Here is a 24,854-nt window from a genome sequence, read left to right as displayed (position 1 = left end):
GTGGGCGGGACTTGTGAAATGTGACGTCACATTTTACAGATTCTGCAAATGGCTTGTTCTGAGACACTGCTTATAATTTATGGGGATTAAAAAAATGAGAGGGGGGCTTTTTATCATTATGGGGCAGTTGTGTACACACACTGCCAACACACATTTCTGTTCAAACATGTAAAAGTGAATTTTGCATAAGAGGTGCCCTTTAAGGCCTATTACGTATAGAGATTCCAAAAATGTATATCTGGATTCCCAGCACCATCATTGGTGCCTCCCTGAAGGGTTGAAGCAGGACAAACATGTCTAACTCCAGAGTTCAGGCTGCGGAACCTCCAGTCTAATACCAAAAGCATAATCAATGTTTACTGCATTAAAAGGTATTAAACATGAGCTCTTTTTGGTGGCTTGGCTTCAGGTGGAGGCCCAGAAAAGACTTCGTTCATATCATGTATCTCCTTGATTTTCATAGTATCAGTGGTTGTGGTTTCAATAAAAATGTGGCTACATAAAATGCAACTTATAGCAGTAATCAACATGGACACATGACATGTTTTCCTCTGCTTTAGCAGAAGCAGGTTTCAAAAAGGTTATAAAAAGTAGTGCAACATTCTGTCTGGCAAAACATATTTGGGTCTGTTATACAACATGGCACTGACACCCCATAAATTCACCAGATTTCATTACAAAATAACGAAATTAGTTCACCCAAAAATGAAAATTCGCTCATTATTTATCCACCTTCCTGTCAGGACATAACTCCCTTTTACCTCAGTCAAACGTAAGAGATGTTATGCGTAATGACATATTTCATTTTAAGTTTCACAAACTAATCAGCGCGAAGGAGGATCTAGGTTTTTGTATGGCTTTGGTGTTGCTACGGCAACAGACACAGTGCTCTGTCTGGAGAGCGCTGACACATTGCAAAACAAGGCTGATAACATACGGATAGATATGTTTAAGTGCGTTTAATCCGTTAGAAAAACTCTAACGTTAACACATCAACTGTTACCAATTAATTCAATTCCGAAAAGTGTTTAGTACGGCAATGCGAAAGGCGCAGTCTGCAGTGTCTAGCGCCGCCGATGATGAAGTGGTGCAGCTCCGCGCGCTCTGGAGAAGATACGAGCATCACTGCACGCAGACTAACAGCTGTCCCAGTGCAGTGCTCAGACAGGACATCCTTCACCAAATCGACAGACAGGAGCCTCTCAAAAAGGTATTTTGGCTAATGAAGTTGGCTGGACACTGAAAAGTTATTCAGGTCCCAAAATGGTTGATTTATAAACTGTTAGCTTGGATTGTCAAGATTACTGAAAGACACTTAAAAGAACAGTTCAGCCAAAATGAGAAAATCTGTCATGATTTACTTTGTCATGACGTTCAAAACTCGTATGCTTTTCTTTATGTAGTGCGTAACACAAAATATATTTTGAGGTAGCCTATGTTATGAAAGTCAAATGTTCTTTGTCCTTTCAAGTGTGAAATGAATCCACTCCAGTGTGTATTTATTTTTGTTTGTTTGGTTGGCTGTTATGTATATTAAAGAACATAGCAGCTATACATAAAATAGGCCTCTAACTGCACATATGATGATGCCAAAATATGACCCGAGACGACCAAATACAGATAGTAGCCTACTTCCCAAAATGTGCCTTATACATTTTTCAGAACGTTACTTCATTAAAAGAGGAAGTTTCTTACAGAAAGTGTTATAAAATTGATTTTGGGCATCAATATTATTTTCTAATTTCCATAAACTTAAAGAGTAAAATATTCATTGGATCAATTTTGTGTAATATCTTTTGAATTTTAAGTGAGTCTTCTTGAAGCCATGAAGTGTATGCTATATGATGAACAGATTCAGATTTAAGCCTTTATTCACTTTTAAATCAAAGTGTCCATCACCTAATGACTTTTGAAACATCTTGATGTTTAGTCACATGATCTGCGGGAACCAATGGGTTTTCTCCAAATGTTTATTTCTTTTTTTCCCCTTTTTTCATGGGGTGAAATGGACATGTTCATTGACAGATTTATTGAGACTCACCTGTTAATCAGTGACTCCCTTTTTTGTTAATGTTCTGTTAAAATGTCTACTGCATGCATCTCCTTCTCACTCACTGCCTCTGTCTGTCCCTCTCCCTCCTCTGTAGATAATGCTGTCATTTCCAGAATGTGGGCCTTCAGACACTGTCCTCCCCAGCCTTCAGCCTCTGTTAATGGCTATACGAGACGAGCGTTACACACATGCACAAGAATTCCACATCTGGAGTTTGTCTCTCAAGCAAAAAGATATAGTTGAGCTGGTGAGCACCGACCCCACTTTACTGTATATCCTAGTTTTGTGATTGGAAGTTATGGAAATCATTTAGTCTCAGGATGCTTACTCCAGTGACACAAGAGAGAGAACAAGTACACCAGGGCAGCCAAGTCTGCTGCAGTACATCCCAAACCTTCCTGTGCAAACAAAAAAATATTTGTTCGGCCACATCATTCACAGTATGTGTCCTTTATTTCAGCAGTAAATGGTAATGAGGCATAACTGTTAACATTTTATCTTAACACCAGATCAGTTTAGCTTTTGGAAAGAGTTCTGCGTTACACAACAATTTCAGGTTCCAGAATTTATTTTCTGTCATCTTGGCATTTTGTTGCAAAACATTTTGGCTTTACATGTTAAATGCACCTGCTTTCTCTCTCTCCCTTTCCATCATTCACAATCTTTTTGTCTGTGCATTTACGCATCATTTTACATAATAAAGACAATAAAAAATGTAAAGAAAATTAAATGTCTTTAAAAACATTAATCTGTATATCTTTTAGGATGAATTTCATAAGACTTTTATGCAGGGTCAGAAATGAACTTTTCCATTAAGGGACAATATTTGCATAATGGAATTGATTTCTTGATTGAAGGGTTTTATATATATATATATATATAATTACCTTAGTCAACATATCTGTGTTGTCTTTTAAGTCAAATACACACAAGTTGGAACGACATGAGGAAGTGGAGTAAATGACGACCAAACTGTAATTTTTGGGTAAAATTTTGTTTAGACCAGAAGCAACTGAAGACATTGTTTTGCTGCAGATATACATCTGTTCTGGTATAGATATAGAAAATTGCGCTTATTATCACTGTGGTGGTGCTTTTTAGTTTGAGAGGCGATTGGCTGCCAACCACTGGTCTGTATTTTCAACAACCGCAATACCTCTGAGGCTATGGTGGGTTGCCAAACCCATGACGACCTAATGAAGACAAGAGATTTACTCAGCTACTGCCAAAACTTTGATTATTTTTCCAGCACTATAAGACTTGTAACTTCTGTAGGAACTTGAGAGAAACCTGAGAGATGACATCACATCATAAACATTTTTTTATTTATTTAAAACGGATATATACATTTTGTAGGCCTATCAGCAAACATTTGAAGCCAACTTGAAGTCTCTTACCATTTTTCAGCCTTGTTTTGAGCCAATGGGGGCTTTGAGTGCCAAGGCCCTCAATCTGAAAATGGCCTAGCAGGTTACAGATCAACTCTGCTCTAGGAGAGCCACTCTGTCCTCTAGATTTTAATATGGAACTTGAAGACTTAGTTTAAATTGTTCACGTGTTTGATTTTAGTTGGAGAACAGTGGCCCTCATGTTTTAATTCCAACTGTAGATGTAGATATTTCTATGTACATCACTTGAATTTGTGCTGATAATATCATAAAAATGCACTGCATTACTAACACCAAACAGCACACTTAAACTTCACAATAAATATGTTACATGAAAAAAACATCAAATCAATAACTTCTGAGTTGATAGAGAAGTATATTTTAGAAGTATACTTTAGTTTTAAAACCAACAAATCAACCATGGATGGAACCATGGATCACCTTTTAGAAATGTATAGAAATGGCCAAGTTTCAGTTTCCAAAATTGTACGCAATTTAGCAAAATTTTGCTGTAATATCATAGTGTTACATTTCCTAAACCACTCTGTATAACCACTGAAAAGGCCTCTTCCGACAGCGCATGCTTCTGGTGGTTATATGTTATGGCTACTGACATACTTTTATAATCCTACGGTGCAGTCCACACCCATTTTCATTCCCTTTCAGGGCAAACATGTTCACACTTCAGCTCATATAAATCGGAAAAATCTGTCTAATTAATGGGTGAGATTTACTTCCAGAACAGCTTTGATGCTGTGAAAATCACTGCCATATGCCACTGACCTGCAGACAATGAATTTAAGGAAAACAATATGGTGGATAAGCATGCAATTGAAGTTCTGCACTTGAATGCTGTTAGGACAATCCTAACATATAAATTTGGCACACACACAGATTTATATGTGCCGGTCAGACAGTTATAACAATAAGTGCCTGGAAGTTCTATAAGAGGTCCTCATTTTTTAAGATTCCTACTGTAGATCATCACTAATCTATGGAATGACGTTTGAGGGGAGCTTCATATAGGCTACAATAGATACCTGCATGTAATTATTCTTTTTCTCACAGTTAGAAAGCGATTACACACAGCTGTTTTGTCACAAACTGCAGCTTTGATCTCTGTGTATTTATTTCATTATGCCAGTTGAGTGACGTCTTCCTAGTTGCTTCGCAGTGACTGTGAGTGCACAAACCAGCCTTAAATCTCTTTAACTATGATGGAAATTGGGATATTATGTGGTCTTTCTGTTGTGTGCATAATAAACAGTTGTATTATTAAAAGACGTATGAAATGAAGTTGCACTGAACGAAACAAACATGCAGCGTTGTCTGCATGCACAAAACTAACCATCACAAAGTGTTATGGGTGATTGTCAGCACACTGTTGCAATGTAAACGCTGGTGACTGTGTGCAAAATAATAGTAACTGTAAAATCCACAATTGTAAATTCACCACATGAGATGCATTTCAGTAACCCAGCTGTATAATTTAATGTGCATGTGTTTGTTCCGACAGTGTCTTCTTTTGGAGAAGAGGGGGAGGACAGTTTATCCCTTCAAATTACTGGAGCTACTTGATTGCAAACTAACTGAAGGGTCTCTGGAAAGACTGAGCAAGGCTGCAGGCATCAGCTTCCTCACCACTCTCTGCCTGGACTACACACGGTGAGTGGACATCTGACCTTGTACGCTGCGTTTACATTTTGTGTACCACAAGCATTCCAGTTTGTCACTTTAAGAAAGTTGTAAGAAATTATAGTCTGCCTCGACCCAGCTTCGACTCCACAATATGTTTGATCATGCTCATTTCCCAAAATGGCTTAATTATTATAGAGAAGAAGAAAGTCAACAGTTATGTTGTTTGTAGATCATTTGGGATGATCACATCCTGAGCAAATGGTGACCAATTGTAGAATGAGACAGGTGTGGGACACTGAGAACCACCTCAGACAAAGGGGTGTCAGAACATTAACATACAGACTACAGCTGATACAACAGGAGCAACTTCATTTACATGAAGGGTAATAAACGGAAAATGTATAGAAGGTTTGAACTTAGGATGTTCTGGGTTCATTCCGACTCCGCTGAACCCAAGGTACTACATGTGCTTTGTCACTGCTATGCTACAATAAACATCTTCATCGAGATCTTCGACGTCCTCTTCACTTTTTCTTACAAAGTGTACAGTATTTTGGGTGTTACACTGTCTACATTTCAACATCTAGAAAATGGAATACATCGGATGGTGATTGTAACAATGCACTTTTAAAAAACATGTTTTGCAGTATCTTGATGCAATCTTATAATATTTTTAATAAATTCCCAAAATCCTGTTAATCAAACTAGCATTACTTTTCATTTGGGGCCTTTCAGACAGAACACATTTTTGCATTTAAATGCATTGATTTTCTATTAGTTCCCTATTGTGCTCACATCACATTTTTTTTTTGTGTGTGTGTGCTTTGTTTCAGTAGTTTCAGCACGTATTTTTTAAAGTTTAATAATGGCCTCTATGTTCTCTCTGTCTGTCTTTCTCTCTCAGCGTGGGACCAGAAGGGTTGAAAGGTTTGCTGAGTGGAGGTTTGGGGGTCAGTCGAATATCCTCCCTGAGTTTGTGTTATTGTGGTTTGGGTTCATGGAGTGGAACTCTGCTGGCTTCACTCCTCACCAACAGTTCCGTGAGGTACGGATTGTTATGACCACTGATGCTTATGTTTCCCCATTAACCTGTGAATCGCTGTGACTCCTGGGATCTATCAGCTTCTGCAGAAACATTTCATCACATATTAATTCATGAATGTGAGTTTCAGCTTATGACTGCTTACTTACTGGGCCACAGGGGTTTCATGAGTGAACATGAGTTACAGGGCCCTCTCTTATGTCGACCTAAAGAATGGCTATTTTGACAGTCCAATAGATCATCCACACACTTTCCACCACTCTACTCTGTCTGAGACAGATTGTCTGCACATACCAAGAATTTCTAGAAATGCCTCAGTCCTGCCATATCAGTTGCTCCACCGCTAAAGATTTAGTTCTTTCAATGTAGTGTTGAGTGTAGTACACAAATATCTTTTTAAATTATATTTTTGGCCTTTCTGTGATGGGAAAGTTAAGAGAGAGACAGGAAACAACAGGGGACGAAATAGGAGAATGGGATCAGGAAAAGGTTATGTGAGTGTTCAAGACTATAGGCCAATTAAATAGATTGTGTGAGTTGAGTCCAGCCTAATTTACAGTGAACACTAGAGTGTCATGAAATAAGTCAGGAGGATTCAAGTGCGGGAAAACAAGAGCAGTATAGCGTTGATAATGATCCGCAGCTGGAGCGAATCAGCCTCAATCAGACACACACACACACAAACAGAGTGAGGATGAGACCGTGAGCCCATGAACCGTGACATAAAGCTAATGTGAATCAGGAGCTGCCAAGACTGAAATATGACTTAATGTGGTGATGCTTCACAGTCAAGTCAAGATTTGTGGGCAAATCTACTTGTGCACATATCATAACTTTGTATAGGTGACCCTGGACCAAAAAAACAGTCTTAAGTCGCGCAGATAGGCCTATATTTGTAGTAATAGCCAACAATACATTGTATGGGTCAAAATTATCTCAGCAGGGAGTTGATTCAATACAGCCAACACTTCAACACTATGTCTGTGTGCATGATCATGCCTACTGGTCACTGGCCTGTTGAAGGCAGGAGTTTTTTATTTTTATTTTATTTTTATTTTTTTTAATGTTTGCTTGATATCATGCTGGAAAGGGTATCGGATCCCTCAAATCCTCAAATCCTACCTGTTGTGCTATTGCACAATAAGTGACATGGCGCACTCAAGACATGGGTTAGGTAACGTCTCAATGAGGTGGTCAATACCAAGGCAGGAAGGAATTATTCATCACACTAAAGCATGTGGATCATCTAACTGTGTCCACATTGAGCTTCAGTACTCCAAGAAGAACAGTCCCAGTGAGGACAAAATGAGGTTATAAAATCTGTGTGAAGTTAATATTTGCAGGCACCCAGAAATTTGGAAGTCATTTCAGAGCACATGGCCATCCTGGGTGCACTTTTTTGAAAACAAGCCGCTCATAAATCAGTTTCATAAGACAGCGCTTTCCAGGGGGAAATGCCTATAAAAGTGCAGGCTCTATCGAAAAATATGCACTTTATAAAGGTTAAAGTGAAGCTCTTTTCAGATGCAATCTGTATAGGGTATTGTCAAGAATTGATTTCATCAACCATGAATAAAGACGAGATCGAGCTATTGTGTTTGAGGGCTTCTGTAACTCAAAATACAAGTAAAACATCTGTCTTAACGCTGTCCAACTTGCAAGTCATTACGATTGAGAAAATACAGCAACTTGTTTATTTTTCATCATCATTTACCGATAAACAGGAGCCTAATTTGTTGTCTGTGTGTATTGAACAAGGACCTCTGACATCATGTCACACATAACAGACTCTATAGTTTAATGTTAAATGCATTCATTGGTCAATCCACATCTTTAGGGAGCTCTACATCAATGGCAATGAGCTGCAGTGTGGGGGTGCCATTGAGCTGCTGAAACCTGTGGCTGAAAACAGCCAAAAACTGGCAGAGATCCAAAACAGGACCACATCCATCACAGGTGTGTATGTGAGTTTGTCTATTCTCACCTAAATCATTCTATCAGTAGTAAGACTGCTGAATTATTTGTGCTTCAGAGCCTTATCCTAAAAAGTCAAGATAAGGCTCTCTTAAGGCTTTTTGTTTTCTAAACCTAATACAACCTCAGAGTTCTGTGTGGTATACAGTTGTGTATGAGTGGGATACATACATGCAGTGTGTAATGTTATGGAATGGAATGTGTCAAGAGAATAAATAAATAAATGATCATCTCATCCTTTTTCCAACACTTACTGGGAGACATTAAAGGGTGTAATGTAACTCCTATTACAGCACCTTGACAACATAGCACATCCACAGAGACAATGTGGAGGAGAAACAGGAAATATCATAGTGTCACAAAGGGTTGTGTAGGACACACGTTTATGCACAGACACATGTACAACTCATTTAAACAAAGTAACTTATTTTGTGTTATATTATGCATAGTTTTGTGGCACTTGGGCCATTTCTTTCCCATTTGTGTCTCATGACTTACTATTTACATAGTAATCATGTTTCCCAAAGAGGGTTCGCAACCCTTTGAGGGTTTGTGAGGTGAAGAGGAGCTAATAATTAATTAAATCAATTGTAGCATTAAAATGAACAAATGGGGATGCATAATCAGTTGAAATAAAACTGATTCATGACTATCAAATCAAAAGCTGCAATTTAATGAAAAAGTATATAGTCATTTCAGCTGCATTGCGTTTTAGAGTACAGAGCAGTACTGTGTATTTTGTCACCCTGGAGAAAAATAAATATACTAAAATGTATTTAAAATAACTTTTTTTTCATGCTGAATATACTATAAATACATTTACATATTTATGTGCTTAATAAAAATACCCTGCAATTGACTTTTGGTAAACCCTAAACTGGTATACTTAAAGTCTGCTAAATTGGAACAACTAATTTTATGCTTAACACACTTTAATTGTGAGGAAGAAGTGCTGAAGTCCATCTAAAGATAAACTGAAGTATTTTTGAGTGTGCTAAAGTGGAACTATTGCAAGTATATTTTAGGTACACTTTAAATATCTTCCATTTAAAGTCTGATATTATTCAAAGATCATACAATAATCAATAGAGTCATTAAAACACATTTTAGGCTTAAAATGTGTATTGTGCACTAGTAGTACTCCAAATAAAGTTTAATTATTAAACTTTAATTAAAAGCGGATACCAGAGTTTCCAAGTTGGGTGAGTCATAAACTTTAAACATGGTGGAGGGGACAACCATTTCTGCTGTCAATGCTGTTCTCACAACAACTACATCCCTTTGTCTTGTCACTAAAGTAGTGTATTTATAGGCTAGATGTGAACGATCATTCGAAGCATATTGTATGTTTTATAAGCAGTGAAATAACCATGTATTTGGTTATATGTCACAATAGGGAAGAAAAGTCTATTGCAACTTTCAACTTTAAAAATGAAGAAAAAACACAGAAGTATGTACAAGTATGTGGACAGAAATATTAAATAGTATGGGTCTTGAAGCTCATTTTCTATGTCAGCTTCACACACATTACTACACACGTACACAAATACTTCTAAATGACACATATTGAATGGGCTCACACACATGCATTGATCATGTTCTCTTAAAACCAATTCACACTGCACCAACAAACGTTTTTTTTCAGGTTTTGTTGGTTCACCCCATCCATGTCTGTTGGCAAGGGTCAGTGCTTGTTTTTGCCAGTTGAACATGCTGTTTGGCGGGGCTTGGAATGTTTGAGAAATGATATATTGCACTTGGTCAGTTGTCGGCGTTGATCTGCGTTTGTTGGTGCGGTGTGAATTGGCCTATGGGAGGCCACAACTGAACTTGTGGTTTGTGGTGCTGAGTGAAGCTGATGTCACTTGCTCAGTGTGGCCAATGGCATTTCGGTGTTTCCCCCAAAACTGTCCCATTATTCTATAGGCCTATGAGAGAACGCAGGGAGAGACGTCTCTCTGCCACTGTGTGTGTTTTAATTTATAGGCCCCTCATAATGATTTAAAATGGTTTTCCAGTTCAATTTTAGTTTGTTTTTTTATGTGCTATGCTATCATAAAAATGAATTCCATCTGTTGATGAATGGGAGGAGGCAGTGAGTCATGTCTTTTTGACGGATGCGAGATTAGTCTCAGCTGTGAATGTCATGTTTTGGTTAGGGAAGAAGACAAAGAAGAAAAGAGAAAAAACCAAGAGCGGCCATGGCGCCGCAGGAGGCCCGTGGCTAGAGAAGCTGCACATGTCTGATAATTCCATTGATGACTCAGGAAAGGAGGGATCGAATCAACTAAATAAATTCCTGGAGATCCTTTGCATGTAAGTGTCATCTCGTCAGTACAGATTAGTATATATTTTTCAAAATGTTAGCTGTCTTTTCTTGGGAACTGGAATTGTCAACACATATGATCTATTTCTGACCATAAATCTTCACACAGATATGTTTCAAATGCATTGACAGGTTTGACGCTGCTGTAAGCAGTGTTTACTTGCACCAGACTAAGCTACTAAATTAGCTTGTCTTCACCCTCGGTTTAAAAGTCTGCACTCTTGATGAGCATTCCCTGTTACCCTTGTGAAAAAGAAGTGTGCTTGCAGTGTACTTAAAACAATAAAAGTATATACTGCAGATGATATAATATTAATAACATAACAGGCCGCTTAAGTGTAGTAAAAGAAAGAACACTTCCATGACTGTTTCAAAACATACTTATGTGCACTTTGTATTAATGTCCAATTAAATGTTTTACTTACGTTTTAATAATCTTATGTCATGCTTTCAATAAGTACACATATTTTGATGTACTAAAGCACATGTAAGGTACTTGATCATAATTTTAACTGTAATGTTTTATACAATATTAAATTTTAAGTTATTTTATATATTTTAAATGTACTAAATTGAAACTTAATTATTGCAAATGTCTAATTAAATATTTAAATACATGACATACAGGTTTCAATAAAAAAAAAAAAAACATTAAAGTGTGTTTGTCAGCATATTTGGAGTACACATATTTCAAAGAAAATCGAAATAATTATTAAATTACATAAAAGATGTACTTAATAAAAAAGCACTTTAAAGTTCAGCATTTCATATAAATTTAAACTATAATACGTTTTCATTTAAATGTAAAAGTGCCCAAAAACATTAATTCAGTTCACACTTGAGTATATTCTTTTAAAGTATATTCTTTTTTTATAATTACTTTATATTTATTATATTACTTTTTAAAAGCATGCTAAAGTGTACTTCTTTATCACAAGTGTATCCATTAGCATTTCTGTAGCATCACCTGAGCTATAAATACCTTGTGAATATTCATTCTGGAAATGCAAAAAAAATTACGTGCTGTCATTTGGAGCATATTGAAAATGCAAAGTATCAAAGAAAAATTTATTTATAAAAAATTGAACTGTGGATGGGCCTGGAACCATGATTGCACTCAGTGCCATTGATAGTAATTCTGGGCCCATTGCACTGATTTTGCTATGGGGTCCCCTCAAAATCACATTCAGTGGGGGTGGTTAGGCCCCCAAGAAAACACTTCTGAGCCGCTCTCAACTTCTCCTCCATGTCATGGCCAGGTTAAAGCCTGCGTTATTCAAAAATATGAATGGTTTTCATCAGCTTACAGCTCTATCCCCCTCTAAAAAGACATTTATTGTAGGAAAAACAAATACTGATACATTAACAATGATATAGAATTTTGGGGGGGACTTTTTTTCTCTCCCAACAACAGGCATCTTGAAGCTGATCATACCTGAACATACTCAGTCCTCAGTTACTTCACTTTCATAATCTAAACATGTAATATTGGTAATCCTTTTCCATTAAAAAAAAAAAAAAATCTATGCTTCAAGAATACAGTTTGAAATAGTAATACTTTGATGTTAAGTTGTGTCATTTTGAACCAGTGATTTTAGTTCAATGCACAAAAGATCTTTGGCTCATGTGTATTGTATCCAAGCATTTGGAAAAAGCGTTACGTGTTTTGAAAAATGTGCATTTTGATCATCAGTTGTGATCAGCTGAGATGTGATGTGACTCTGGACGATCAGCTGAGATGTGATGTGACTCTGGATGATCAGCTGTGATGTGATGTGACTCTGGACGTGACTCTGGATGATCAGCTGTGATGTTATGTGACTGTGCACGATCAGCTGAGATGTGATGTGATTCTGGACGATCAGCTGAGATGTGATGTGACTCTGGACGATCAGCTGAGATGTGATGTGACTCTGGACGATCAGCTGAGATGTGACGTGACTCTGGAAGATCAGCTGTGACGTGACTCTGGACGATCAGCTGAGATGTGATGTGACTCATGAAGATCAGCTGTGACTTGACTCATGACGATCAACTGTGACTTGACGATCAGCTGTTACTTGACTTGAGATGTGACATGACTGTGGCCGTGACTCTGGATGATCAGCTGTGATGTGACGTGACTGCACGATCAGCTTTGATGTGATGTGATGTGATGTGACTCTGCACGATCAGCTGAGATGTGATGTGACTCTGGATGATCAGCTGTGATGTGATGTGACTCTGGACGTGACTCTGGATGATCAGCTGTGATGTTATGTGACTGTGCACGATCAGCTGAGATGTGATGTGATTCTGGACGATCAGCTGAGATGTGACGTGACTCTGGACGTGACTCTGGACGATCAGCTGTGATGTGACGTGACTCTGGACGTGACTCTGGACGATCAGCTGAGATGTGACGTGACTCTGGACGATCAGCTGTGATGTGACGTGACTCTGGACGTGACTCTGGACGATCAGCTGTGACGTGACTCTGGACGATCAGCTGTGACGTGACTCTGACGATCAGCTGAGATGTGACATGACTGTGGCCGTGACTCTGGATGATCAGCTGTGATGTGACGTGACTCTGCACGATCAGCTTTGATGTGATGTGATGTGATGTGACTCTGCACGATCAGCTGAGATGTGACGTGACACTGGACGTGACTCTGGACGATCAGCTGAGATGTGACGTGACACGTGACGTGACTCTGGACGATCAGCTGTGACGTGACACGTGACGTGACTCTGGACGATCAGCTGTGACGTGACACGTGACGTGACTCTGGACGATCAGCTGTGACGTGACGTGACTCTGGACGATCAGCTGTGACGTGACGTGACTCTGGACGATCAGCTGTGGCGTGGCGTGACTCTGGGCGATCAGCTGTGGCGTGGCGTGACTCTGGGCGATCAGCTGTGGCGTGACTCTGGACGATCAGCTGTGGCGTGACTCTGGGCGATCAGCTGTGGCGTGACTCTGGACGATCAGCTGTGACGTGACTCTGGACGATCAGCTGTGACGTGACTCTGGACGATCAGCTGTGACGTGACTCTGGACGATCAGCTGTGACGTGACTCTGGACGATCAGCTGTGACGTGACTCTGGACGATCAGCTGAGATGTGATGTGACTCTGGACGATCAGCTGAGAAGTGACGTGACTCTGCACGATCAGCTGAGATGTGACGTGACTCTGGACGATCAGCTGAGATGTGACGTGACTCTGGACGATCAGCTGTGATGTGACGTGACGTGACTCTGGACGATCAGCTGTGACGTGACTGGACGTGACTCTGGATGATCAGCTGTGGCGTGACGTGACTCTGCACGATCAGCTGTGATGTGACGTGACTCTGCACGATCAGCTGTGATGTGACGTGACTCTGGACGATCAGCTGTGATGTGACGTGACTCTGCACGATCAGCTGTGATGTGACGTGACTCTGCACGATCAGCTGTGGCGTGGCGTGACTCTGCACGATCAGCTGTGGCGTGGCGTGACTCTGCACGATCAGCTGTGGCGTGACTCTGGACGATCAGCTGTGGCGTGACTCTGGCGATCAGCTGAGATGTGGCGTGACTCTGCACGATCAGCTGAGATGTGGCGTGACTCTGCGATCAGCTGAGATGTGACGTGACTCTGCGATCAGCTGAGATGTGACGTGACTCTGCACGATCAGCTGAGATGTGACGTGACTCTGCACGATCAGCTGAGATGTGACGTGACTCTGCACGATCAGCTGAGATGTGACGTGACTCTGCACGATCAGCTGAGATGTGACGTGACTCTGCACGATCAGCTGTGATGTGACGTGACTCTGGACGATCAGCTGTGATGTGACGTGACTCTGGGCGATCAGCTGTGATGTGGCGTGACTCTGGGCGTGACTCTGGATGATCAGCTGTGATGTGACGCGTGACTCTGGGCGATCAGCTGTGATGTGACGTGACTCTGGACGATCAGCTGTGATGTGACGTGACTCTGGACGATCAGCTGTGATGTGACGTGACTGGACGTGACTCTGGATGATCAGCTGTGATGTGACGTGACTGCACGATCAGCTGAGATGTGACGTGACTCTGGACGTGACTCTGGATGATCAGCTGTGATGTGACGTGACTCTGGACGATCAGCTGAGATGTGACGTGACTGGACGTGACTCTGGATGATCAGCTGTGATGTGATGTGACTGCACGATCAGCTGAGATGTGATGTGACTCTGGACGATCAGCTGAGATGTGACGTGACGTGACTTTGGACGATCAGCTGAGATGTGACGTGATGTGACTCTGGACGATCAGCTGTGATGTGACGTGATGTGACTCTGGACGATCAGCTGTGACGTGACGTGACGTGGCGTGACGTGACTCTGGACGATCAGCTGTGATGTGATGTGACTCTGGACGATCAGCTGTGACTTGACTTGACTCGGGAAGCTCAGCTGTGAATTGATTTGACTCAGGAAGATCAGCATTGACTAGACTTGACTCAGGGAGATCAGCTATGACTTGACATAGCTCAGGCTCAGGCTTGGCAGGCTTCACGAGACGAGACTCCGGAACAGCGGCCATTTTGTGAACAGCCTCTGGGCTGGCAACCATTTTGTGAAAAGTCTCTGGGGTTTGAAAATCCCACAGTGAACAGTGAACCAAACAAAATCAAAGCATAGTCCATGAAATCTCTTAATCTGCATTTAAACTCCCCTCCAGGAAACCATGATTTCACAGGCTCATTCAGTCCAAAACAGAGACTTCATCAAACGGAACATGGTTAGACAACTCACAAAACTGCTTAACATAGTCCTCGATTGAAGAATTTTCTTGCTGAAGTTGTAGTAGCTGGTCAACCGGGTCCATGATTGGCCTGGAACACTCAAAAAAGCTCCTTGTGAGGCCTAGTATTCTGTAACGGAGCTGAAGAGACGTGAGGCGTGCGGATCCATATGCAAGCTTTTGTTAATAGACATGGTTAAAACACAGGCAGGGTCGAAAAATGGCAACCAGGTATATAGTGGGCAAGACAGATAAGTACTCAAGTAAACAGGCGTGGTCTACGATCGGTGAACAATATCCAGAGGGCTTGACGAGGGGTAATCCAGGTACACAAGCAATGGTCCAAGCAGGGGCAAACAGAGTCCAAACGACAAGATGAGAGGGCAATCCAAGGCAGGCTATAAACTTCAGGGCAGGCAGAAATCAGACAAGAAACGAGATACACAGACTACGATCAAAACACGAATGACTCGTGTAATAAACAGGATAAAATAGACTAAAACTCAGACAATAAAGTGGCTCTGTAAAGTGCTATCACTTGGAGAGCGATAAACAGACAATACTCTGCAACTTGAGCAGGATCTGAGTGGGTGTTATATAGTGTGTGTAATAGCTTTCAGGTGAGCTTGTGATTGGTACAGCTGTGTGTAATCGGTGCAGTGGATGATGGGAAATGCAGTCCAGGGTGACGTGTAACAGTCTGTGTGGTGTGAGAGTCAATATAATGGAAGGGTGACCTCTGGTGGCAATCGGACGGAAGGCCACGGACCGGATTTATTACATTATCATTATGACCATTTCATATTATATAGGAAATAATCAATAACCAAAAATGTCACTTTATTTACTGTATAGAACCATAGTTTGACTGCACACCAGACGAAATCAGCATGAAAGCACAATAGGAAGCTGCTGTTGTAGTTACGCTGTTACTTCGCTTCCTGTAAAAGAGTGGAAAATGATCATGAACAATTAAACTCATTGTTTTTGGCGCAAAACAACTTTGGCTAACGTTATAAGTGAACCAGAAACTGATTTCTTTGGCAACACACTGAATATTTCTAATTAACACTGATTAAAATACACTCTGTCAGCATTTACAATCAAAATCATTTACAGCTGTTACTGTTTCTCAGTATGTTTGTGTTAATTGTTTTGTTAAACGGTAGACGTTTAAGATTGGATTGGTCATACTGAATAAATATTTTACCATATGTCTGAACTGTTGATCCTGACTCATCAAGTGATGCTCTTTGAGAAAATATGACATATGTTTGCGCTGTCTCATTATACTGTATGTGTTTCTATAAATGTCTTTCAGTATAATTAAATTCTCCAGTTGCCTGACCGAACTGGATCTTGGTGAGAATCACATTGGAGAAGATGGTGGGAAAGTGTTTTTAGAAGCCCTGAGAGAGAGACAAGCAGGTATGGATTTATAGAAATATGGAAATACGACTTTAATAAGGCAGCAGTGACCTCATGCAAAGATGTTACATTACAGAGTTTATTCCACATGTGAAATGTGAAGTTACTCATATACCATTTATGAGATCAAAATTGTGTCCCACTTTTGGTTTGGTAATCTGAGATTGTAAATGATTTTTCCATCTTTTTGACAGCTAAGCTATCTGCAATAAAAATCCAGGTTTCAACACGCATGTCCACAGAAACATTCAGTGCCATTTTGAAAAGTGCAAAGGAGCTTAAATCTGGGAAAAAGAGAAGAAAGACTAAGGTGCAGTATAAGATTTTGTGATGCTACACACTTACAAATGTGGCATCTGTAAACAAATGATGCTAGAGCTTTTCTCAGAACTAACTTCATTTTTACAAAATGTTTCTAGTCACAAGGCTTCAAATCAATCTGGGGACACTGTAGTTCTTAAAATTTCACCAAAATGTAATTGAATTCATGGAAGTATGAATTTCTGTCTGCCATAATGCTCATAAATCTCTTATTTTATAATTTCTAAAGGGAAAAAAGAAATAGTCCGTCTGGAGGATATTGAAGGATATTGCTGACTGACACAAGAATGTTCTTCCAGACTATTTCGCCATGTTTTCAATTTGTTGCTACAGTTTTTTAGAAATCATCTTTTTTATTTGTGGTCTGAATTGGGTTTGACAACAGGCGTGCACCAAATGTGACCACACAGCAGACTCCCAGATTATGAACCACTTATTTGTCGGTGGTGCACTAGCAGGGGTTCGGGAACGGAAATTATTTTATGTCGCTCCATTGGGAGCTTGAAATAGCACGAGGATGTTTGTTCTTAAGTGCTTCTTTCTTTTTCTTGTCCCTTAAAGTGCATACTTGTTAACAGAATGTTTTTCTTTTTTTCTTTTTCATAACAGTTTAATACATTAAATGTTTATATTTTATAATAATGTTATAAAATGCGAAAGATATAGTTAGCATTTATTACTGTGTCACTGAGTGTGTAGTATACTTGTTATATGGAGAGCAGACTAGATATGTTTTCTGGTACATTTGGTTTTGTCTCCATCCTGTGGCCACGATTGATATTGCACTGTGTTGGGTTCATTTCTATGGATTTACAATCCACAGGCTGGTCGCCTGTTTTACCTTGTACTTCTGCCTCTGTAGTGGTACATCACAAAATAATGTGCATCCGAACATGAAATTTGACTGCAGAATTTCTCTTGTCTAGATTACATTATAAGGAATGCCTGATTGTATGGCTTTAAATGTTGCAGAATAACAATGCAAAATTAAATACCATAAACAATAAACTTTTTGTATCTGTTTGAAATAGCCAAACAAATTATTTACCAATATCTTTTAACCCAATGTAGACTTGCACTTTACTTATATTAAACTTTTTAATGGATTACTTGATTTACTAAAACATGGCTTAAATCTTTCTAACACAAATTAAATTTATTCTTTGTTCCTGAATAATTTAATTGTATTGCATTTTTTTTTAAATATATATTTTATTGTTTAAATCTTACAGTACACTCGGCTAATTAAGAATTGTAAATCTGAAAATGTTACTCATCTCTTCAAAACCTAAATAAAAATGTTTTTCCATAAAAAGTAGTCAGTAATTCAATCCATGCATTTTAATTTGATTAGATTGCCTGCTGTAGGTGGCTATAAGGTCATAATTATTTTCTCATTTTCCATGGTTGTAATTATTTGTGTAAGGAATTCACAAAACAAGTTACTGTTTTTATTTTGAAAAAAATATAACAGTATATCTTGCAACTTCGTCCATCAGTCTAAGGGTATAAGGTAGGCCTATAAACTGTAGTTTCAATATTCATAAACGAGTATCCAGTTATTCCCAAAGAAAGAATGAGCTCTCTCTGACCCTCACGTTGTGTTCACATTTTGAACTGTCCTTACTGAAAGAAAACAAGCTGACAAAATGTATATACAATATATTTATATACAAGTTAACAAGATTATATATGGTGATAAAAAATATAGCATTACAAGAGATTAAGCTGTTTTTGTAAGCCAGTCATTTTTGACCAGGAACATCACAAGTGTGACTTTGTGCCATTTTGTACAAAATAAAAGCTGTACAAAAAAAGAAAGAAAAACTGTTTAAACATTAAAACGTGATAAACAGTGCCATTCTTATATTTTATTTAATATTTCCAGAATTATCAACAAATAATCCTTTTTAACTAGTGCTGTCAAACGATTAATCACGATTAATCGCATCCAAAATAAAAGATTTTATTTACATAATATATGTGTGCACTGTGTACATTTATTATGTATATATAAATACACACACAGTAAAATATGTTATATTTTTATATTAAATGTATATATATATATATATATATATAATATAAATTATACAAATATATACATGCAAATATTTTCAAAATATATACTGTATGCGTCTGCATTTATATATACATAATAAATATACAGTACACACACATATATATTATGTACACAATAACTTTTATTTTGGATGCGATTAATCGCGATTCATCATTTGACAGCACTATATTTTTAACAGAAAAATGAGGCGGATGATCAGATCAATCAGTTCCAAAAATAATTATAAAACCGGTCTTAACTGACCCTTAAAGAAAACAAGTTGACAGTTGATAATCAGAATAAATTTCTGAGGGAGAAAAAAACTCATTGTTTTGTCCTCCGCCTCGAGGAGGCGCTGTGATTTATCTGTGCAGCACTAAACGGAGGTCACGCATGCGCACAAGCTTCTGTTTCTAGACATTTCGACAAAGTGGAAGAGAGCTGTTATCCTTTATCACTATCTCTAAAGCCTTTCATATAGAGATACGGTGACTTTATAATGGATCTGGAAGGTGGCACGTATGAACCTGGTTTTGTGGGCATCAGGTTCTGTCAGGAGTGGTGAGTTTACATGAGTTTTGTGGATTGTGTCTCAAACTCGTGTCGCTAATCTGATGTGTGTGTGTGTGTGTGTTTGTTTTGATGGCAGTAGATGCTCTTATATGAATCTCTTTCTTTATTCAGTAATAACATGTTGTATCCTAAAGAGGATAAAGAAAACCGCATCCTGCTCTATGCTGTAAGTTAGATTTTTGTTTGGTTTTTGGGGGTTGTTTATGCATTGACTTATGATTACAGTTTGGTGACAGATGTGTTCTAACATGCATATAATTTGTTATGATTACAGTCAAATGTTAAGCTCACTTTAAAAAGGCTGATGTTTGTTAAAAGTGGTTTAAAGGAGAAGTGTTCTGTCTTGATTCTTACTTTTGGACAGAACACTCCCTGACTGGTGTTCATGTATGTTTTCAGTGCAGAAACTGCGACTATCAACAAGAAGCCGACAACAGCTGCATCTATGTGAACAAAATCACCCATGAGGTTGAGTGAGTATCTTACCGGTTTATTTACTGAGAGACCATGCATTAGTTTGAGGTAAATCCAGTATAGCTGGGTTGATTTGACCTTGATTCACAAGCTCTTGATTTTATTCCATATCAATTTATTCCATATGGAATTTGGATATATCAGATACAGTAAATTGCAATATTTCTTAAGGAAAACAATCTCTCAACTAATTCGACAGAAAACCCTGTCAGTTGGTGCATTACTATAATATTAAAGGTTAAAATTAGCAACAGAGTCTAAATTCAATTGCTGTTTAGATATAATAATTAGCATTAAAATAGTTTGTTTTAGATATAATTAGCACTAAAATAGCCAGTTTTTACATAAACTTTTTAATTGTACAGTGTGTGCAGAATTATTAGGCAAGTTGATATTCTGGTCATATTTTTTTTCCAAGAACATTTTACCAATTCCAAACCACACCAATCTTAATAACTACTAGTGATTTTTTTATTTAATAATTTATAAGTGATATATAATTGTCCATGAAGGCTGATAGTCAGAAACGTCTTATTTCAGGTGTGCAGAATTATTAGGCAGGTTTTCCTTTACAGATAAAATGAGCCAAAAAAGAGATTGAACTCAAGAATAAAAGTTAAAAAAATTATTAAATGCCCATGAGAAGGATGCAATACTAATGCAATAATAGAATTAGCAAAGTTAAGGCATGACCATTGGGCGGCGAAATGCTCATTGGGTCAGCACGGTCAGAAAAAACAGGTGGAGAGGAAAAGACACATGTTAACTGCAAAAGAATTAAGGAAAAAAATCTTTTCCCCTCAATTTGTTGTAGAATTATGAATATTTAAATAGAGGCAGTCATAACTTTTTGTAACAGATTTATTCAAACATACAGTAAATAAGACATCACTAACAGGCTAAGTAAATATATAACGAATATGTAATATAATGCATAGATTTAGTAAACTACTCCTCTCTAGAGATTTTTTCCTAGTTGACTAGATCTAGATATAGACATCGAATGGCTTTTCTGAGGTAAATGTAAGGTTGTGTAACATTGTTTACAAGCTGTTTATTGACGTCTTTCTCCGGTTGAAACAATGATTGAGCGATCAAATGAGACGTGATGCATTTCAGTAAGTTGTTCTGTATCTTTTAATGTACCTTCTGAATCATGCTCATTCGTGTTTATTTCATACTATAGCAAGTAGTCAAGAGGACAAAGATAAAACTATCTGTCATGCCAGAAAGCTAATTGAAGAGCATTGAAACAACGTTTATTGTTTTAACTACGCGATGAAATTGACTGAATTTGTAACTTGATACTTTGTTTCATAAAAAGGTACAAAGCTGAATGCTATTATTAGTAGGGCTGTAATCAACCAAAGAAAATCTTGGTCGACTGAAGTCCTGAAACTTTCGACTAAAAATCGACTAAAAATGACGTGGAGAAAAAAAACCCGTACGTTACATTAATTAGATGCGCACTGTGCTCAGTACTTGGTAGCCTTGTTGTCTGCCTAAATTAATTATAAATAAACATAAAAAACTAATAGGCTATTTGCAGTATATTAAATCATATTATTTTGCACTGAAATGAGTCTGACACACGAGTCTGTCGTCTCTGACAGCGGTGCATCACGTGCACCTGCGCAATATCATAGCCTGTGATTTCTGAAAACAGTACTATGTTGTCAACTAGTGATATCACAAGAACTTTTGAGGAATGTGCAACATAATTTAGAAAATTATTTTTGTCATATGTTATAAGTATAACTGTCAGACACTATCATTTCAGCCGCTCTGCAGCTCGCACAGAGCGAGGCTGAACATAAAACTCAACCGCGGCTGAGACACGAATAGACTTAAAGCTTTTACTCTTAATAAACACAAAGGCCACTTTAATAAAAAGAATATTTATTAAACAAACAAGAGCAGAAACCAAATAAAGTGCATAACTGAAAAATAAAGCATCTTAGGCTCAAAACTAACACAAACAGTGGGCACAGCGCAATTGCGCATTCCAAATAAAAAATACAAAAAATAAAAAAAGTGCCCAAATCCAATAAATAATACTAGAAATAAATTTGCAGTTTGCACAATAATAAAAGGGAACCATAAAAGTAAAGTAGGCAACTACAACATGTTAATCATCCAAATTTTAAACGAAACCAAATAAAGTGAATACAACAACAAGGTAGCTGCACTCAGAACAAATACAAAAATAAATAAATCGAATGCCCAAATCCACAAATATTTAAAATTAATAAATGTGCAAAATTATAAAATGTTATTAATGTCCAAAACGAAATAAAGTGCAAAAAATAAATAAAGCATAGGCTCAAAACTAAAACAAACAGTGTGCACATGAAATGAGCGCGGCCAAAAATCGACCAATCAGAATTTTGTTCGAACCAGACCGTATCGACCAATTAATCGACTAATGGACTGGGACGTTACAGCCCTAATTATTAGATGGTAGGTGTGCTACAAGTCATTTTATTGAAGATTTGTTCATGCATCAACAGAAAACTGCACAGACTGAATCAAAAGTCTGTGAAGATAAATTAAAATCAGTTTGGCAACTCAGTCCTAATTAAAAAAAAAAAAAAAAAACGTAATATGCATAAATAATATAAAACAAAAAAACAAATCTTCTACCTACTAAAACTGGATTATTCTATAATGTTTATTGAAGATTTTTGTTGAAACCTCTAACCTTGACGCTATTCTCTGCCAGTGAACTCACTCAGATTATTGCAGACGTGGCTCAAGATCCAACACTGCCTCGGACAGAGGACCACCCTTGCCCAAAGTGAGAGTAAAATGTGTTTCTTATTGTAATTCCTATTAATTCTTATAATGGGCCATTTTATAATGAATGTGTGATTTTAGGTGTGGCCACAAGGAGGCGGTGTTCTTCCAGTCTCACAGCATGAAGGCTGAGGTAATGACAGCACAATCACTGTTTGCTGAGGTTGTTCAACAGTTTCCGATCCCTGTGTCTTGATAACTGCAATAAAAAAATTACTTTTAAACAGTTTTCACTCAGAACTTGCTGGTAAAGTTCACAAATAATTACAAAGAAATGACTCACTGAATTAAACATACAATTTTGATGTAGACACACTGAAGCAGTATTTTCTTGTAAAATGTACTCCAAAAATCCTTATTTACAATTTCAAAAAAATGTGTGATTGTTGAGCAATGTTTTCCTCTACTAACAATAACTTTCCATTCACATTATACGTTGTATCTACATGACAGATTTTGTGACTGGTACTAAATGTTTGCAAGAGTAGGCCTTCAAATGAAATCAATTCCTATATGAGATTTTTAATTACAGCAAAATCATAAATGCTATCTAGGATAAAATTTAACTTTGATATGTTTTGATTTTCTGAATGCAGGATGCCATGAGGCTTTACTATGTATGTACTGCCCCACACTGCGGCCACAGATGGACAGAATGAGGAGGATAAAGTCACGAATGACATAAGATGAGGAGTTCTGGGGTCCCGCGTCACTATAGTTCCATTCCTGAACATTATTTCTCCGTTTAGGGGACGTCTGTTGTGGAGTGGACGTATCTTTACTGTGCCCCAACTGTAGGTCACTGATGCATTTGTGAATAAACTGGTGTTTGATTTTAGTTTTTAGTGAACAAACACCAGTGACTCGTCCTTTGACCTGAAGTGTTTATAGTTTTTCATTTTAATTCTACACAGTGTATTTTTTGAAGGTTTGTAATAAAATATTACAAAAAAATAAGTTGAGTTTTTTTATTTTCAAAAGTTAGGCTATACACTGTGTGCAGAATTATTAGGCAAGTTGATATTCTGGTCATATTTTTTTTCCAAGAACATTTTACCAATTCCAAACCACATCAATCTTAATAACTACTAGTGATTTTTTTATTTAATAATTTATAAGTGATATATAATTGTCCATGAAGGCTGATAGTCAGAAACTTCTTATTTCAGGTGTGCAGAATTATTAGGCAGGTTTTCCTTTACAGATAAAATGAGCCAAAAAAGAGATTGAACTCAAGAATAAAAGTTAAAAAAATGATTAAATGCCCATGAGAAGGATGCAATACTAATGCAATAATAGAATTAGCAAAGTTAAGGCATGACCATTGGGCGGCGAAATGCTCATTGGGTCAGCACGGTCAGAAAAAACAGGTGGAGAGGAAAAGACACCTTAACTGCAAAAGAATTAAGAATTAAGGTGAAGAATTAGGTGAGAAACCATCAGGAACCATTTAGTCTTCAGCACCATCATTTTCCAGAACTGCAACGTTCCTGGAGTTTCCAGAATTACAAGGTGTCAGGTTCTCAGAGACTTTGCTTGGGTAAAAAAATATTTTAAATGACTCTCACTTAATAAGAATAACATGCTGAAGTGTTGTGAAATACATGAAGACTGATTTTGTATAGGATTTATGGACAGATAAGTTGAGAGTGACTCTTGAAGGACCAGCATCTCTTGTGCCACTGTTTGAAGAATTTATCTTCCAGAATCTGGCAGTAAGTTTTAGGAGCTCATTTTAGTTCATCTCCTATTCTGAAAAAACTAAATGTTAAAATGTTCTTGGAAAAAAAAATATGACCAGAATATCAACTTGCCTAATAATTCTGCACACAGTGTAGTTTGGATTCTGGGTACTGTTTTTATTCAATGGTGGCTTGGAGTAGGGCTTCACGGTTAATTGAAATAAAATAGTGCTGTCAAATGATTAATAATGATTAATCGCATCCAAAGTAAAAGGTTTAATTGACATAATATATATATGTGTGTGTGTGTGTGTGTGTGTACTGTGTATATTTATGT

At 37.8% G+C, this 24,854-nt stretch overlaps 2 protein-coding genes across 3 annotated transcripts; both read left to right on the top strand.

Moving 5' to 3' along the window:
- The first annotated feature begins 891 nt into the window (after nucleotides 1-891).
- LOC131524718 (uncharacterized) lies at nucleotides 892-18,281 on the top strand. 2 transcript variants are annotated; one of them, XM_058752008.1, is made up of 9 exons: nucleotides 892-1,210; nucleotides 2,148-2,300; nucleotides 4,958-5,106; nucleotides 5,984-6,124; nucleotides 7,959-8,077; nucleotides 10,255-10,411; nucleotides 16,503-16,609; nucleotides 16,804-16,919; nucleotides 17,160-18,279. In XM_058752008.1, the coding sequence occupies exons 1-9, from the start codon at nucleotides 1,040-1,042 to the stop codon at nucleotides 17,172-17,174; spliced, it is 1,128 nt and encodes a 375-aa protein (XP_058607991.1). In that variant the 5' UTR covers nucleotides 892-1,039; the 3' UTR covers nucleotides 17,175-18,279. The 2 variants fall into 2 exon arrangements, with proteins under 2 accessions (XP_058607991.1, XP_058607992.1); XM_058752009.1 differs by lacking the exon at nucleotides 2,148-2,300 and having other exon boundaries at nucleotides 17,160-18,281.
- Nucleotides 18,282-19,365: 1,084 nt separating this feature from the next.
- On the top strand, nucleotides 19,366-24,846 carry polr2i (RNA polymerase II subunit I). Its single transcript, XM_058752011.1, has 6 exons — nucleotides 19,366-19,553; nucleotides 19,677-19,731; nucleotides 19,965-20,038; nucleotides 22,762-22,836; nucleotides 22,917-22,968; nucleotides 23,432-24,846. Exons 1-6 carry the CDS (start codon nucleotides 19,492-19,494, stop codon nucleotides 23,492-23,494), a joined length of 381 nt encoding a protein of 126 aa, XP_058607994.1. The 5' UTR covers nucleotides 19,366-19,491; the 3' UTR covers nucleotides 23,495-24,846.
- Nucleotides 24,847-24,854: the final 8 nt, after the last annotated feature.

Source organism: Onychostoma macrolepis, chromosome 18 (genome assembly GCF_012432095.1).
Source record: "Onychostoma macrolepis isolate SWU-2019 chromosome 18, ASM1243209v1, whole genome shotgun sequence".
Lineage (NCBI taxonomy): Eukaryota > Metazoa > Chordata > Actinopteri > Cypriniformes > Cyprinidae > Onychostoma > Onychostoma macrolepis.
The sequence above is the reverse complement of the archived record's forward strand: the minus strand, read 5'-3'. Positions and strand labels throughout refer to the sequence as shown.

Excerpts from the sequence above, each read along its gene's own strand:
- LOC131524718 (XM_058752008.1), top strand. The coding sequence starts at position 1,040 with ATGCGAAAGGCGCAGTCTGCAGTGTCTAGCGCCGCCGATGATGAAGTG. Across the intron at positions 2,301-4,957 it reads AAAAAGATATAGTTGAGCTG|TGTCTTCTTTTGGAGAAGAG; the intron begins GTGAGCACCGAC and ends TTGTTCCGACAG. Across the intron at positions 10,412-16,502 it reads TTCCTGGAGATCCTTTGCAT|TATAATTAAATTCTCCAGTT; the intron begins GTAAGTGTCATC and ends AATGTCTTTCAG.
- polr2i (XM_058752011.1), top strand. The coding sequence starts at position 19,492 with ATGGATCTGGAAGGTGGCACGTATGAACCTGGTTTTGTGGGCATCAGG. Across the intron at positions 19,554-19,676 it reads ATCAGGTTCTGTCAGGAGTG|TAATAACATGTTGTATCCTA; the intron begins GTGAGTTTACAT and ends TTCTTTATTCAG. Across the intron at positions 20,039-22,761 it reads AAAATCACCCATGAGGTTGA|TGAACTCACTCAGATTATTG; the intron begins GTGAGTATCTTA and ends ATTCTCTGCCAG.